General features: G+C 33.5%; 1 protein-coding gene across 1 annotated transcript in view; it reads right to left on the bottom strand.

The window, feature by feature from the left end:
- Positions 1–1321: 1321 nt before the first annotated feature.
- The window catches only part of LOC110021360, a 34227-nt gene continuing 18527 nt past the window's right edge, over positions 1322–17021 (bottom strand). The window contains exons 3-9 of the mRNA XM_020719819.1: positions 11029–11080; positions 10838–10913; positions 10659–10741; positions 5581–5677; positions 5433–5478; positions 1907–1995; positions 1322–1819 (exon numbers count right to left, since the gene is read on the bottom strand). Of these exons, the coding sequence (XP_020575478.1) occupies positions 1497–1819; positions 1907–1995; positions 5433–5478; positions 5581–5677; positions 10659–10741; positions 10838–10913; positions 11029–11080 (766 nt within the window). The 3' untranslated portion in view covers positions 1322–1496. The remainder of the gene's footprint in view (positions 1820–1906; positions 1996–5432; positions 5479–5580; positions 5678–10658; positions 10742–10837; positions 10914–11028; positions 11081–17021) is intronic.

The raw sequence follows: 17021 nt of genomic DNA, 5'->3' as shown, positions 1-17021 counted from the left end.
ATTGACTGTTTTGGGTATGTATACATACTTTGAGATATGTGGTGTTAAGTTTGAAATTTAGATTTTTCACGTCAGTTTCAAACAAGATTTCTAACCAACCAGGATAAGAATATCCAGACGTGAAACAAAGAACCTCTATTGTATCACACAACTCGCGTCCAAACTCCGGATGTAATATTTTTCTTTAGAAATTGAAAAAAATAATGCAAAATATGCAGTCAAAATTCATGTGAAGCTATTTGAAGTCTGTAATTACTGGTTTCATTAATGTTCCTCTTTTTAGTCAGTTAGCTAATTTTAATAATGCTCTCCAGTCAAAATTCATGTTGACAGGCTTTAGATCAATCCGCTTTTATTTGATTTGTTAGATTTTTGTAACACACTTCATGTAATTCGGGGGATATTCATGTAATTCGGGGGATATTGATGGATGGTTGTATTTTTTATGAATGATTTGACTGTTTTGGGTATGTATACATACTTTGAGATATGTGGTGTTAAGTTTGAAATTTCGATTTTTCACGTCAGTTTCAAACAAGATTTCTAACCAACCCGGTGAAACAACGAACCTCTATTGTATCACGCAACTCGCGTCCAAACTCCGGATGTAATATTTTTTCATGAAATGAATTTTAGTGGCAATAGTTTATCAGGTAAAAGTTTGTATCTATTGGGGCCCCCTTTCTTTTTTTTTTTTTTTTTAGATCACCGACATTATGAGATATTTAGGTAACATCAGAAAATTAAAGTACTTTTTTTTTACATGCTAATAATTAGACGATACTATGACTTTCACTTTTCGCCCATACTGTTCTCAATATTTTCTCAAATTTTCATCACCATTAAATCCTTTAGTCTCTCCATAGGTAAACTAAAATAATAATAAAAAAAAGTTCCCATTTAAAGGGCATTTCAGTTCAAGTAAATTCACCTAAACCATATTTGATTTGCGTTGTTCATTAGTATTTAAAAGAATATATATATATATACACATTAAATTATAATTATAATGTCAATATATTGATTGAAAATTATGTGCAATACTAAACCATTAGCAGTCTAACTTATGAGTACTCAATATTCTATTTATTAAATCCTGTTATCATCTCTAATCCATTAGCAGTCTTATGCCACAAGTTTAACATAATTTAAAGCAATCACCATGAGCGCCCAATATTCCAAAACCCTAGAAAGGCCAAATATCCATAATACAAATGCAGGTAACAAATTATAAAATAAACAAAAAGAAAAGGTTTGCATGAATGGATAAAACAAGGAAAAGAGAAATATGGAACCAGGCGAAACTAAAATGAACAAATTATTATTACCAAATTGAAAGCCAGTTCATCTTTAAAACAGTTATACAAATAAATAACAACAAAAGTAATAATGATGATGATGATGATTAGAAAGATAAAAGAAAAGGCATTACAATGCTCCGCCAAATAAGAAATCTCAGATAATAGATCAACTATAGACTCGTACTGTAAAGTTGCTTAAGTGTAGTAATCCTTATGTTCAAGCTGAAAACAGCGGCCTATCAATAGCTGTCCTTCAAAGCCTTTAGCTAAGCTGTCTTCTACTGCACATGCGGAGGTTTTCAGACAAGCTAGAGAGCCATGCTTAGCCATATTGTCTTCTGCAGCATCAGATTTTAAGTCCCAACGTCCTCGTCTTCTTAGACCAAAGTTCTGCTTCAATCTCTTTGTTATCAGGCATGCTGACTGTGGTTTATCGATTGACGACACTTTTTCCTTGTGAAATCTAATATCAGTGTCATAAAAAAGTTTCCTCTTGGATCCTGGAAGTAGAGTCAATCCTGCAGGAGCAACAAATCACATTGGATGCTCGTCGATGCAACAAATTTGTTAATTGCTACTAGAAAGTGTTTCTGAGAAGGTGATACCACGAAATGTGCTTGATATGGTAGGTTCAGCTTGCATGTCGCTGCAACTGCAGTAAAGGTCTGTGCTGCGACTCTTGGATTGATTGATACTGCCATATTTATACAGAAGAATAATTTGTGAGAAGACTGAATGGTCATGATTTTGCATCATTAAAATCTTGCTCCTATGGCTAACGAGTATCCTATTCGATCTAGGTTTCTACATTTTGGTATTGTTTAAAACTTTGAGCTGCCAATTTTGTGTGATGTGTTGAATTCTGATATTTCCATGAGTTTCACCAAGAAAAGAGCTGAATAATGAAGGATTTTAGTCCAAATAACATGGAGAGAATCAAGGAGAAACAAGTCTTTCATCATCTCAGGGTTTCGTCCTATTGTACTCTCATGATCACTAATATTTATAGAGGGGTTGTCTTATACATTACAAATAAAGTATTTCGTATGCACGGATCCCAAGAGATCTTGGATAGATCTATCCTCTTTGTTCTTGTTCTTGTTCTTGTGCGGGTGTCAAAATTAATATTATTCGGGTAACGCCTTGTATTGATAACAGTTCCTCATAAATGTTTTCCTCAAACCTTTCACTTTCGGAAATGTTCCTGTCGACAAAGCTCAACCATGGGGCGGGTGGATCTCCTAGGAGAGTTGACCTACGAGAGAGTTGATCTCCTGAAAGAGTTGATCTCTTGGGAGACTAAATCTTCCAGGGAGAGCTGATCTTCTAGGGAGAGTTGAACGGAAGACTTGATCTTCAAGAGAGAGTTGATCTTCCTATGAAAGTTAAACTCCTAGGAGAGTTGTCGAGTTGCCTCGACTGAGCATTTGTGCACTGATCATCATTAGCGAGCTAGTTGGGTTCCTTGGCCTAGTTACTAAGTCTAATTGATCCGGCCGAGTTGTCTAGCTGGTTCAACAGCCGTCAAGATTCAAATCTTAAACTTGGTCCAGGACTTTAAGTCATATATATTTAATTTCTCAATTCTCTTGCATCTTTGGAAGACAACTACAAAAATAACAAGATATTATTAACATTTCTTTATCGCTATTCGAAAACGAGACTTATACTTTGCTCGTCTTGTAGCATGTGCTCAAAAACTCTGCTGTCAGCCTAAATATGTGGTCTATTTGCACGAGATAAGTTAGAGAATTTTTATTGGCAATACACCATAGCTACCATGATTGTCAAGTTGTCATGACTATGTTGAAAATTCTTTAAGTAAAACGTGATAAGTGGCTTTCAATAAGTGTTGACTGGCTTTCCTCCTGGGATTCTCAGCTCTCCTACAAAGAATCATCCTTGCGAAACTTTGTCTAAACCAACATAATTCTATTATGAGGGCATTTTGTATGAACTTCAAGGAGTAGTCTCTCGACTTGTCAGCTTAACCTTACTATCATATATATATATTTTTAATCCTTTATTTGGTTGACTTAATGGTGAATTTGCCTTATAGGATAAGTTTCCTAAGTGTTGTTAGTGAATTTGCCTCCCTTATACAACTAGGTTGACTATTTCCCTATAAAGTTACTCATGAATAAATTCGGATAATCTCGTTAAGTTTAGACTATTCTTTGCCCGGGTGCTATAGCACTCACATAGATGGTCGTGGTAAATTTAAAATTTTACCAAAATCGGGATCTCGTGGCCTTCAATTCCGATGTTAACCATCTTCATCATTTATTTAGCCTAATTACATTTAGAAAATTATTTCTCCAAAGTGGTTCCTAAAGATCGACTACTAAGCTGAGTAGGGTCTAAATATTGGGCGGCTTTCCTCTCACTCTAACCAAAGTTGACTAGAAGAGATGAATTCCCGGAGTTCCTTGAATGCTATTAACAAACTTGCTATATATAACAAATAATATCTACATTATTTATTATATATGCATATAGCTATATATTCATCGACCTAGTTACATGTAATTGATAAAAAAAATATCACATACTAAATAAAATAAAATAATTTTTTTAAAAGAGATTCTTCCTTTAATCATGTTGTCTGAGATTTCTTTGTTGCTAGAATATGCTTCTTATATAACGCATCTTCTAGTATGTGACATGCTCTAACACTCATTGCACATCTCAGAAGACTATCTAAGAATCTGTTCTCTTGCACCATAATGATCACCCCTATTTAAAAAAGGATTGAATTATAAATTACAAATAAATTATTTCTAATACACGATTCCCAAGAGATTTTAGATTTATCATTTTGGTCTACTTTTATTGTGGGAGTTATATTAAATATTGACTAGGTAATGCCTATTATTGGTAACTATTCATCATAAATACTTTTTCTCAACCTTTTCAGTTCTGGTAATGCTTTTTGTTAACCAGCTCGACCATCAGACGAGTTGGTCTCTCAGGAGAGTTAATCTCTTGGGAGAACTAATCTTCCAGGGATAGTTGATATCATGTGAGAGTTAATCATGGGAGGGTTGTTATTCTGGGAGTTAATCTTCCAAAGAGAGTTGATCTCCTAGACAAGTTGGTTTTCTTAGGCGAATTGATCTCCACGGAAAGTTGCATAACTTCCTCAATCAAGCATATGTGCGCTAATCAACATTGACGAGCTATTTGCTCGGGTTCCCTGGTCAAGTTACTTGGTTAAATTGATCTATTTGGGCAGCTCAACGAATTGCCTGGCTTCAAATCTTCAACCCAATCAAAGGGGCTTTAAACCATATATAATGAATTTCCAACCAGAACTTCTATGACTTGATGAAATTTGGGCAAATCATTCTTGTCATCTAGAGTTTTTAGAGACTTCTAGAATTCAAAGACAGAAGATCTCCTTATACAAGTGTGGGACTTTGAATAAACAATTTTCTTCCTTCAATTCCCTTTCAACTTTTTTTGCCATTGGTCAAAAGTGCATTTGAAACTTGCTAGAATTACTATAATCTTGTTTGTTCTTTTACATGAAGTTTCAATCATATTATTGACTTTTGTGAACCCCTAGTTTCTTAGCATTACTTTATAATGAATCGATAAAATGCTTTCACCTAAATAGGATTTCAACTATTTTGACTTTGATCGATGGTAGCAAATAGTTTTAAGATTGTAACTTGTTACCTATGTGATCAAGAGATAAAGCTTGTAGAACATGTCATTGTCAGGTAAGTTGCAATTTTATGAAAGTTCCTACACATCAACCATTAAAAGATGTTCCACAAGAGACAGATGAGATGAACACAATCTTGAAATATCACAAAACAAGAAAAATTAAAAAACGGAATATATTCATGAATTAATACCCAAAAACAGGAAACCACGAGTGTAATTCATTAAAGTTCTTTAATGCTTCAATCAAGGATATAGGAACAACTGTATGGCAATTAGAACACGAGCTAATAATGCCAGGTTACATACATGTTCTTAAGCAAATGAAAATAGAACAAAATGGATAATAAACTGTTAAGCATGTATTGGTTTAACTACGAAAATATTGCCTAAAAAAAGTATACTAATGGTACAACTATGTGGGTTACTAGCGTATTATAAAAGCCATAAAAAGAGACAAACCTGCACATATGCTCCACAAAATCGTCAATAAGCACAGGCCAAGCCCCTGCGCGAGAATAAAAAAATAAAATCCCCTCAAGGTGGACAGTGATTTCATAAGACGGGGAAGCTTCATTTAGTGAAGCTCAACAGAAATATTATGAACTACCTTTAAAATCATAGCCATCAAGATCTTCATTTACACATCGACTAAAAGCTAACAATTGCTGCCATGTATCCATTGATATATTATGGCGCTGGTGTTCCTAGGTGTAATGGCAAAGAAGAGCAATGAGGTTCTCGGAACAAAGAACAAGAAGAAAGTTACAATAAAACAGATCAATAACACAAGTTCACGGTGAAGTTACAAAAATTATCATAAGAAAGAAGAAGATTCAATACATGCAAATGCAAGAATAAACACAACTTTTCAGCGGTCTAATTGGTGCTATAAAAAACTGCATTAACCTTTCATGCTTTTTACAGAGTACAATGCATTGACATGCGCCCCTATTGGCTCACAAGATTCCTTTGACACTCACAAACTCGTCGGTTTCCACCAAAATTTAACATGTATTAGCATCTGCATTTGGTTATCCTCATCATCATTATCCTAAAACTAGCAAATTGGAGTTCGAAGTATGACTACTCATTCTTCATGAAAACCTATCATTATAAATGAAGTTTTAAATTTACTTTATGAAAAATAATTTTGCATAAATATTTTTCAAAAGGAAAAACTGAGTGAGCTTTTATCATTTAGCAATAAACATGAATAATAAATATTAAAACAAGATCAAAGAAAAAACAATACCAAAGCTAGGAAAAAAAAAGAAAATGACACAAGAGAGAGAAGCTATGACGGTCTAATCAGTAGTGGAACCTCCTCCATAATTTTCTTGATTCTAAAAGTTTTTTTTTTTTTCCTCTAGCATTTTTATCTAGAACTAGACAAAATTGACAATTTCAACCCAGAGGACATTCTACTTTTCTTAGAGAAGCATTTTATCATTTCTTTCCTTCAAATGACAGAAACAAAGAAAAAGAAAACATCTCAGTTCTTAAAAGTACTCCTTAAAGTAAATCCAAGTGGTTAAAAGAGAATCCAATTCATCGATAGGAGATTTTATATTAAAAAATATTATATGCTAACCTTTAAATATTGAAGATAATATAGCAACAGAAGAAGCAAGAAAGTCTTCTTCAATTTTTTTCTTAACATATGATAGATGGTTGATAGGACGATACATTTATTTAAACATGGGGAACTTGTTAGAAACTTTTCTCATAAAAATAATCCGGCCAAGTTGGCAGCTTTAGAGTGAAAAATATAATTTCAAATGCAGTATCCGTCGGTATTGCACACCCATATCCATCATGAATGAATAGAAAGATTTGATCGAATAACAACCATCACCTGACTGAAGACACTAAGAATATCATGATTACGATAAAGAATGATATGGCTAATCAAAGAGTAAGGAAATTTCTTCTTGGTTACATGAATTGCAATCATTTTCTTCCAAAGAATGTCATCAGACTTCAGAAATTTTGGAACCATATATAAGCTTTTCATAACATGGTGGGACAAAACTCGTACGCGACGTAGTGGGTAATTCAAAAAACCCTATACACATTTATCGTAGCGCATTGAAATGAAACTCAAATGTGAAGCTAGTGATGTGGTGGGTAATTCAAAATTGAGTATCTATATGCATTTTTCATAAGGTGGTGGAGAAATGTGAATTTTCATGCATGTAATTTATACATCTTTGTAGCGTGGTAGGTGATGATCACCAGGAAATGGTGTTTACAACACCAATACAACTTTTTTTTAGCGTGACAGGTAAACCTGGTTCTCTCTAAGCAGCCCCTCATGTGAGGACGATGTTGAGAGATAGTCGAAATTTTATCTACGCGGATGTATGAAAAAATAAAACTTAAAAATATCTGTTGAGCACAAAAATGATCAAATTTAAATAAATCAAATGTAATATTAAAAGAAAATTGAACACTTGCAAAATCATGTAAGCAGTGCTAAATGTCAATTGAGGCCAAATATAAAGAATAAAAGGAACACTTGCAAAATCATGTAAGCAGTGCTAAATGTGAATTGAGGCCAAATATAAAGAATAAAAGAGACTAAAAGTAAACATAATAAATCATCCCCAAGCACCCTTGAATAATTTAGAAGCTCGCACACAATAAAGATGAAAGAAAATTATATGGATTTGAACTAAGAAATCTCTTATATTTAGATATCGTGTGGATCCGCTTCACTAATTTCCAAACATGAAACAAAAAAAATGTCATTCCACAGTTAAAATATTCTAATTCATCTCTACACCATCGAATCTGCAACCCAATTGCACAAGCGGATAGAAGGTGAATTTTGGTACATAGATCTCGATAATTAGTATTTTCATGCAAATATTCAAAATTGTAAATGATTTCAGAAGTTATTAACGAATTTAAATGCTTTTAAAAATATATGCACGCATTGAAAGACTACCTACAAATGCATCAAACCTTGTGCAAGTGTCTTACAAATGCACTAAAGTTAGTGCTGGTGACACGTGCCCCATCATGCTAAACGCTTGATCATAAAGTCCAAGAAAGTTGCATGGGATAGTATAAAATTAGTATTAAATGCATGCAAGTGTTCTGTCGCTTGCCTTAATTTACTAAACTTACTAAGATAACAGGATGCGATTTAAAAAAAAAGTCAAAATGTGATTTTGGGCATATTATAAAAATAAAATATTCGCGCAACATTTTAACTCCGTGATTTGACAATTGATAAAGTGACACTCAACTTGGAGGTAAATGCTTTAAGATGTGTGCAAGTAGTAGTTCTTTGACAATTGATAAAGTGACACTCAACTTGGAGGTGATATCTTGATATTTATGTAAATGCTTTAAGATGTGTGCAAGTAGTAGTTTGAATGTCTTCAAGCTACATACATGCATTTTAAGAAATAAGACATGCAAGCACGTTAGCATTTCAAAGCTTGCATCGACATTTGAAGATATCTTTCCAACTATGACATAATGTCTTAAAAAATTTCAAGTATTTTAAAAAGTGTGCAATTGAATTCTATAGGTATGTCTATTGCACTTTTTACATTTCAAAGAGCACAAAACTCTACATAATTGCATCAAACGTGTGTACCAAAATCTATGCAATTGCATTAAGCAAGTGCATTAAAATGTATGTATATTAGCAAAATCAACCCACATGTGCTCCACCAAATCGACTAAGGGTATGTTTGGGGCAGCTGCAACTGTTTGAAGAAGAGCAGTGAAAGAAACTGTTTTTCAAAAAACTGCGATGACTAATAAAAATTTATTTTATTTTCAAAAAATCATACCACAATTTTCTGGCAGTCACCACATTTTAACAGCTTAGTCTGTTTCTACCGCCCAATTTTTTTAAAAAACAGCAAGAAAGCAGTTTTCCAAACAGAATTGTGGTGGCGGTCTGAAAAACAAAACAAACAAAAAACTGTCTCAAACATACCCTAAGTGTTTAAACTTAAATGATCTGAGAATGTTGCGCATGTCAACGTTAAACATACACTCCAATAGTTCTTGCTCTAATAAATATACAAAGTTCTTTTGACAACCAGTGATTATTTCAAAATTAAGAGCCCTCATATTTTAAAAGTCAAATTCAAAATCATCAAACTAGGCACACTCTCAATCAAACCGCCTTATCTATAGGGTTGGGTTATAAGTCCAAGTTAATTAGTCAGATCCTCCTCCATTTAAGGACTAGAGTTGAAGAGTCTGGTAAATTTCAATAATATCCAAATCACATGCAAGAATTTGCATATCCAAATCTCGAAGTAAGATCCTACCCATAAAAACTGAAGTTGACAAAATTGACAATTTATAGATATTCAAGCATTAAAATTTTAAAATAAATTTCAAGCATAAGTGTTTTAGATATCCAAATCCCCGCATAAAAACTGAAGTTGACAAAATTGACAATTTATAAATATTCAAGCATTAAAATTTTAAAATAAATTTCAAACATAAGTGTTTTAGATATCCAAATCCCTAATGATGGTTGCGTTGACTGAAAAAGCTCAACCGAAAGGATAAATTTTAAAGCAACAAACCAAAGCAACTACTTTAAAATTAAATCACATATACTTAAAAAACAAATCTGTCTGCACTCCGCAATAATTTGTCGAGAATGATATATGTTTTATCGACTTTAGGCCGCAAAAAGCGAATGTCACATTGAGTGTATCATTATATTCACATTCAAAGAAATCTCACGCTAGCAAGGATGCAGCCCGAGTCCTTTGTCCGTACGGTTTGGCCTAAAGCCTTTAAAAAAAGTAGCGGTTATGACCAGAGTCCTCAAACCAGGTGATTGTCACCAAATGACACTATTATATTATGGTTATGGATGCAGCTTAAATATTCATCAATGACTTTCTATCATTTGAGTTGTGAACCACAATAGTATAATTGATTGATACAAAGACTTTTGTCAGCTAAGGTCAACTTAAATCTATCATCTTAGACAAACATTTAACGTAGACATATAAGAATCCCTTAGATGTTGCAATACATGGTTGGTGACAATGATACTTAAGTGAGGTTGGGTTGAGTACCTCCACTGACTAAGTAGATCATAGATCACAACGACCCGGGAGGACCAAAACCATAAAATCTTGATCGAGTACGTCATCATTTCCCCCACTATCTATTTTAAATTCAAGGCCATCAATTTTATAAGTTAAGTCTTAAGTCTATTACTACTAGACGTTGAATATTCAATGTTTAGTGATTAGCCTTAGTCAAAAGTGCCCTCCCATCATCGGGAGGGAGAATTAACCATAAGGGTTTATGCCTATGGAAAATCTTGAACCACATATAAAAAAGTCATTACAAAATGAGTGAAATTTATGGGTAGTGTCTTATGTACAATACAATGTCTTCTGAAAATTTGACCCGTAATATAAAGTAAAAATACTCTAGGGCGTCAAATTTTCGGAGCCCACAATGGTGAGCATTGCAAGCACATTAGCCTGCAAAGTTCAGAGGCAACTTTCTATATCTAAGTTTTTGGAGCTGAAAGAAGTTAAGCCTGAAGAGGATATAGGTTAAAAAGAGGCAGGCCAGGCGGCTCATACTACAGAGTTGGGTTATGAGGATGATGGTAGATGCAAGGCGTTGATGCAAACAGTTGGGAACAAGGTATCTAGCTACAGCACGTAACTTTAGAATTACCTCAACAAAACAACACCACTGATTAAGTAAGCGGAATCTCCCTGCTAAAACCAATCTCCAGGCAGTGATAGCCCTGCTTACAGCTGTATATCATTTGAGAAAATTATTCAAGGTGCAAAATTAAGAAAAGAACGCATAAATATAGAATGAACAAGACAATCAAGAAGGAAGAAACTTACTGATATTCTTCTGCCCGTTCTCACAGCAGATAAAGAAGACAAAATCATAGAAACAACTAAATTGACGAGAATCAAACTATAAAATAAGCCATTAGCGATCAGAACAATTCTTACAGTGACGGGAAAAGTTAAAAAGCATGACAACTATCATGTAAAGCAGATTTAACATGTATGTTGAACAGAATACTCACCAACAAATTAAGACAAGACATGAGTTTAGTGAGGTCACTGAGAATTACATTCCTGGTAGTCCAAAACAAAAAAATAAATAAATAAATAAAATCTTTAGTCAGCATAATTTAAGGAGATTATATCAATGTAATGCAAAATAAAGGAACAAAAATGTACAGATGCAAAGGAATATAAAATGTAGTTTCTTGATATGCTGTGTTATACTTCAGGCACCATTATGTTCTGAAAAATCAGAAGAGTCCGCATACCGGTTCAAAAGATTCCATAGAACTTTCTAAGCCGACAGACCTTACGGACCCATCTCCTAAACAGACCACAGCCTTCCCACAAACAATTTAGGCACCAATATGACCTAAATGGATTACCATTATACTTATTTAAAATAAAATTTTATAAGACACAGGTCCTTTGTTTGATGCAGGTCCCTTTATTTGATCCATATATAGTTCATATGTAACAGTTTTTACATTGCTAATGAGCACATTGACTCAAATACATTAGTAAATGCAAATATTCCAAAGATTGAAAAAGCATGGTCCAGAGGAAGTTGAACTTGCCCAAACAAGGGTGAACTTGCCCAATATGAACTTACTTCAAGTAAACATGGACTCTCCAAGATCAGGATGAATCACAGGAATCTAATCATGTTGAGGCGCATTTGGAGGACTTGTTACCGATGCTTTAAAAACTGGATCGGACCAGACTGGACCGGCCAGTCCAACTGATTCGACCGTGAACCAGTCAGTGATCCGGTCCAAGCATATAATAAAACCGCTTCAGCGTCATTGTTTCAGATCGTCTCAAACCACCGGTTCGACCGGTGAACCAGCGAACAAGTTTCGGTTTGGGAGAACTGGGTGAAAATAATCTCAAGGGTGTTATTGCTTCGATTTTCCAAATCAGGGAGCCGCTTTGATTTCCCTCTTACAGGATATTATTAAATTTTCCTATCGTTTTGATTTCCCTCTTAAAGGATATTATTAAATTTTCCTATCGCTTTGATTTACCCAATCCATCATTTTTTTTTGGGAAAGACATCAGCAATCATGTACATTTAAATTTTCCCAAGACTCACTAAATTTACATAAAGGTAAATCATAAATTTAATGGTATGTAAATTTCCCTATTATCGTATCTAACACGCTTCCTGTATAACAAAAAATTTAAATCTCATCGTTTTCATTTTGACAAACTTTCTGAAAGTTTTTCAATATTAAATGTAATTTTAAGCAAGGTTGTGGAAACCGGATGACAAACTTTCTGAAAGTTTTTCAATATTAAATGTACATGACGACTATTTTGAATTTTAAGCAAGGTTGTGGAAACCGGAACGGGGATATCACACCGGAAGAAGGAAATGTTCAAGATTCATTAGTTCGATCGGGGTTGAACCGGGGATTGAGTCAGATGATGTAATGAATATAAAAATTAATTAAATAAGACATAAATAATATAACAATGATATATTACACGCAAATACTAACTAAAAATGATCAAAATTGCATTATAAAACACAAAACACACAAAAGTAAATTCAATAATTTTAAATATAAAAATATTTAATATTTGAATGACTAATCTCATATTTGAAATCTTGTATTTCGTATTTGATTCCTTCAATATTTAATAATCTAAAAGTAAAATGTAGATGAGAGAAAATTAAGATTAATTAAAAACTTAATGAAACTTGGAAGTCACAACCACAACCTCATCTCTACATTCCTCTTAAATATCACTATTCAAGGAAGCGGATAAAATAGTCACAACCACAACCTCATCTCTACATTCCTCTTATAATATCAAATATCACTATTCAAGGAAGCGGATAAAACAAAACATTACATTTCTCTAAAGGGCTGCTCCATTTTAGGGCCCATTTGAAATAGCTTATTTATTGCGGTGCGTTTTGTTTGGGTAAACTGCATTTTGGCAGCTAGTGAGTTTTCAAAATGCTGAAAATAGTATTTTCACACCACGCCTATCTAGGTGCGGTGACAACTTTCTGGCTGTGGTCTGGCTTTTTCATAAAAATAAAAATTTGTAATAGCCCTACCTAGTTTATCAACAGAATATTTTTAATCAGCTTATCAGCAGATTATTCAATAAGCTACAACAACTTCAAACAGACATTTAATCACAACTTTCTATATATAAAATAGTCACATTCTTTTGTATGATAAATCAAATAAGCTAAAATAAATAATTAAATATTAGCTTTATACAGAAATAAGCTAACCTACCGGTTCAAAGTTCGATCGGTCGGTTCAGTCCGATTTTAACAACCTTGCTTTAAAGATTATTTAATAATTTTTTTATTAAAATTTAATTCATATTCTTATGGATGTAAATTTCTGCTCTTACAAAATCAGGTAAAAACTTTCTTTATGTTCAAAATGATGCAATAACTTGTGAAATGTTACGCATTTTTTTATTGATAAAATTTTGATTTTCAATCTATTATGATTTTAGTGGACTACTTCATGTATAATTTAAAATATAAGTTGCAGATTATCATTCATTAGAAATATAATTTTATAATTCATCGTAAGGAGAAATTTTTGTTAAATTTTTATTTTTTTTAGCTTTTGTTTTACAGTTAATCAATTTTTTTAATTTTACTATTCTAATTTTTATTACATAATTTTGATTATGTTTAAATATTTTATGATCATTACGTCATATGGTAAGACCCCGGTTGAACATATAAACCTTGAACATCTCTTTCTTCTGGTTCGATGGACGGCCCGGTTTTCACAACCTTGCTTATTACATCTTTAGCACAATTGTTAAACAGCATGAGCAACTTGCCCAAACTTACTCTGAAGATCAACGACTTCACCGAGTCAGATCCAAGACTTGCCCTATAAAAGTTGGTAACTAAATCAAATACCAGCCATACAAAAATTCTAGGGTAATCAGATTATTCACCACATATATGTTACAACAAGTAACCATTGTGACTTGCTATGCAATATTTTTTATTAATGTATCTCGATTTGTAGTTTTACCTTTAGCGCATAAGGCTCGATCAAAACTTATAGATAGGGGAACATAGGGAGAGACCAATTTATGCAATATTTTGTTAATAAACTCTTTCCAGAGACTCCCAAAACTTCTCACTCTAGACTCTTTCTTTCTTTCTCTTCGCTTCTCCCTTACATTTTATATGCTAGTATAACCCATTGGCAAAATTGGATTGAACATTTTAAAAGGTGTTTGACAGAAAGTATGAACTCAAGCAAGAAAGGAGCAAAGGCATGAGACTTCTATTGTAATAATAATTAGTATTACTAAAAAAAAGTAATTGATAACATAATCAATTTCAGTAAAGTTATATAAAAAAAATTTATAAAATTACTTGGTTACAATGGCTACTTAAAATGTCATTCGATTAACTGCATTGCCACCCGGAGAAAATCTAATACGAGGGATTTATCCGTTTGTTCATTTAAATCGAACGCACAAGGACAAACCAGAGAGGGTGAAGCAACAAGCAAGAACACGAGAGCAAGAGAGAGAATATAATAAGTGACGATACTGCGAGCATACCTTTACACAGATGAGTCAAACAGCTCGAGAAGCATTCAACTAACTCATTTTAAGCAAGCAAACTACGTGTGAGGGAGGAAAGGGAGACCCGCATCAATCTTAGGCTGCGTTTGGGACAGCTTATTTAGAGCGATGACATTTTCAAAACGCCACCGCCTGTTTAGAAAGAGCAGTGAAAGCACGTTTGGGGAAACTCTGTTTTTATTTTTGTATTATACGCGGATCGCGGGGTCCTCCCCACGATCCGCGTTTAATGCTGTCGAAAGACAACAGTTGCCACTCCCGTCTCCTCTGCCCTAATTTCGGTCGTCTGGATCTCGTGCGCCCCTCCTCTGCCCTAATTTCATTTCGCAAAGGCTCGATCCCGTGCGTAGCACTCCTCAGCAATCCTCCATCTCCATCGCCTTGTGTTACCTTTTCGCCCCTCCTTATTCTGGTCGCTCCTCCGTATTCCATTCAGCAAACTCCTCCGTCTTCGGTTCGAAGAAATCCTTTGTTAGCTTTTCGCTCCTCCGCATTCCATTCAGCGAACTCCTCCATCTTCGGTTCGAAGAAATCCTCCCTCTTCTGTTCTTGTTCTCACTGGTAACCTCATTTTTTATCTCCTTGATCCTCTGCCGCTCTCCAATTTGTATATTCCCGTGAAGATGTTGTTGGATGTTTTTCCTTTCGCTGCTTGTTCATCCGAGTATTTTTGTTAAAGATATTTTTTTTTGTTTTTTTTATTATATCCCAGATAGACGCCCCGACACGGAGTTCGTTGATATCAACATTTCAGAACACCGCATCTGCTTCGACTGCTTCCGTTTCTACTGTATCCCAGTCAGACAGGTTTCTTCAGGGTTCTGCAGTGACAGAGTCGGTCATAGTGACACGTGATATGCTACTGCATGTAAAAGTCAATATTATTATTTTTCTCCTTATGATTTTGACATGTTATTTTTTCTTCTTTGTTGGGTCTCATTACAGTATGTACTAGTGTGTTATGGTGTATTTTTAACATTTGTTTGGGTAATTCTGTATTTCTGATGTGATAAATATTTCAGTGATATAAATATTTTGTATTTTCACATATGTTTTTCAATCTTCTCATTTTTTTTTTATGATTACGTTGAGAGTGTTAATAATTTTGTTAAAAAAAATTCAAATAAGCTCTCCAGAAAGCACAAAACAAACAACTCCAGCTTATTCAGAATCTGGGCAGTTTGGTCATTTTTTCAGAATCAGCTGTTCTCAATAAGCACAAACCAAACAGACAGACAGATTATCCGGATCAACTGCTTATCACCAGATTATCTGGATAAGCAGTTTATCAGGATAAGTTGGATAAGCTGCAGCTGCCCCAAACAAACCCTTAGTGATAACGTGAGCGGAAAGAGCTTCCAAGCAATCGTGTAAGCTCGGTTAACTATGTAGACGAGAGATGTGTTCGAGGGAGGAAGGGGTAAGATCGAGGGACACCTCCCCATTCGAGCGACAATTCTTGTGTAGAGAGAAGCTCGAGCAAGTTTGTGTGCTTCAAATATAGACATAAGAAGGCAATAATGAGAAAGAGAGTTTTTCATGTGCAAGTAATTTTGAAACAAAATTTTAGGGGTTCCCAAGTTTTATGATTTATGAGAAATTTCAGAAAATCTAAAATTTAAATTAATTAAATTGTGTTAAACTTTGGATATGGCTTTTGCAATTGAAATTAGGAGAAAGGGTCTTTAATATGGGAGAAAAGTTTCAGGAATGAAGTTCAATTTAACATTTATAAGTTATTAATATTAAGTTAAATTAAAAAATTAAGAATCCTAAGATTTAAAAAGCATACTTAAATTGCTCCTAGTTCAAGCAAGCCAAAAAGAGGTTTAAACGTCACTTCATAAAAAAATTGAAAATTAAATAATTTATTTGTGATATATATATATATATATATATTAATATTATTCATGTATTAATACTATTTGATGAAAAAACTTAATATTAAGGTAAAGGTATTGTTAAAGTACTTGATTGGATACTTCACGGGTAGTGAATTAAGTAGGTAAATAATAAATGAATGTATCTAATAAAAATAATAATAGTGAAATAAAAATTAATACAAAAGAAAGATTAAAATGAACAAAAGATAATCAAAGCTAAATTGTTATTATAGGTACACCAAAGGTTTAGTTTCATTTGAGGAAATGACAACCAATTACATTGAACATGTGAGTAAATATATTTTTATTTTACAATAGTTCCTTTTTTTGCTTTTTTTTTTACAATAGTTCCTTTTATTAATGAAATCAATTGCAATTATTTTTTACTATTTTCAATATTTTCTTTAAAATTGTAAGTTTCATATTTTTCAAATGTAAAATAACTCATTGTTCCATGGCTTATGTTCCGTGGCTTATGCTCCTTCTCAACCACCGACTACTTCAATTTTAAACCTTGGGAAGGTTTCTTTTATTGA

Source organism: Phalaenopsis equestris, unplaced genomic scaffold (genome assembly GCF_001263595.1).
Source record: "Phalaenopsis equestris unplaced genomic scaffold, ASM126359v1 Scaffold000134, whole genome shotgun sequence".
Lineage (NCBI taxonomy): Eukaryota > Viridiplantae > Streptophyta > Magnoliopsida > Asparagales > Orchidaceae > Phalaenopsis > Phalaenopsis equestris.
Note: the sequence above shows the minus strand (reverse complement) of the source record. Positions and strands in the feature narration are given on the sequence as shown.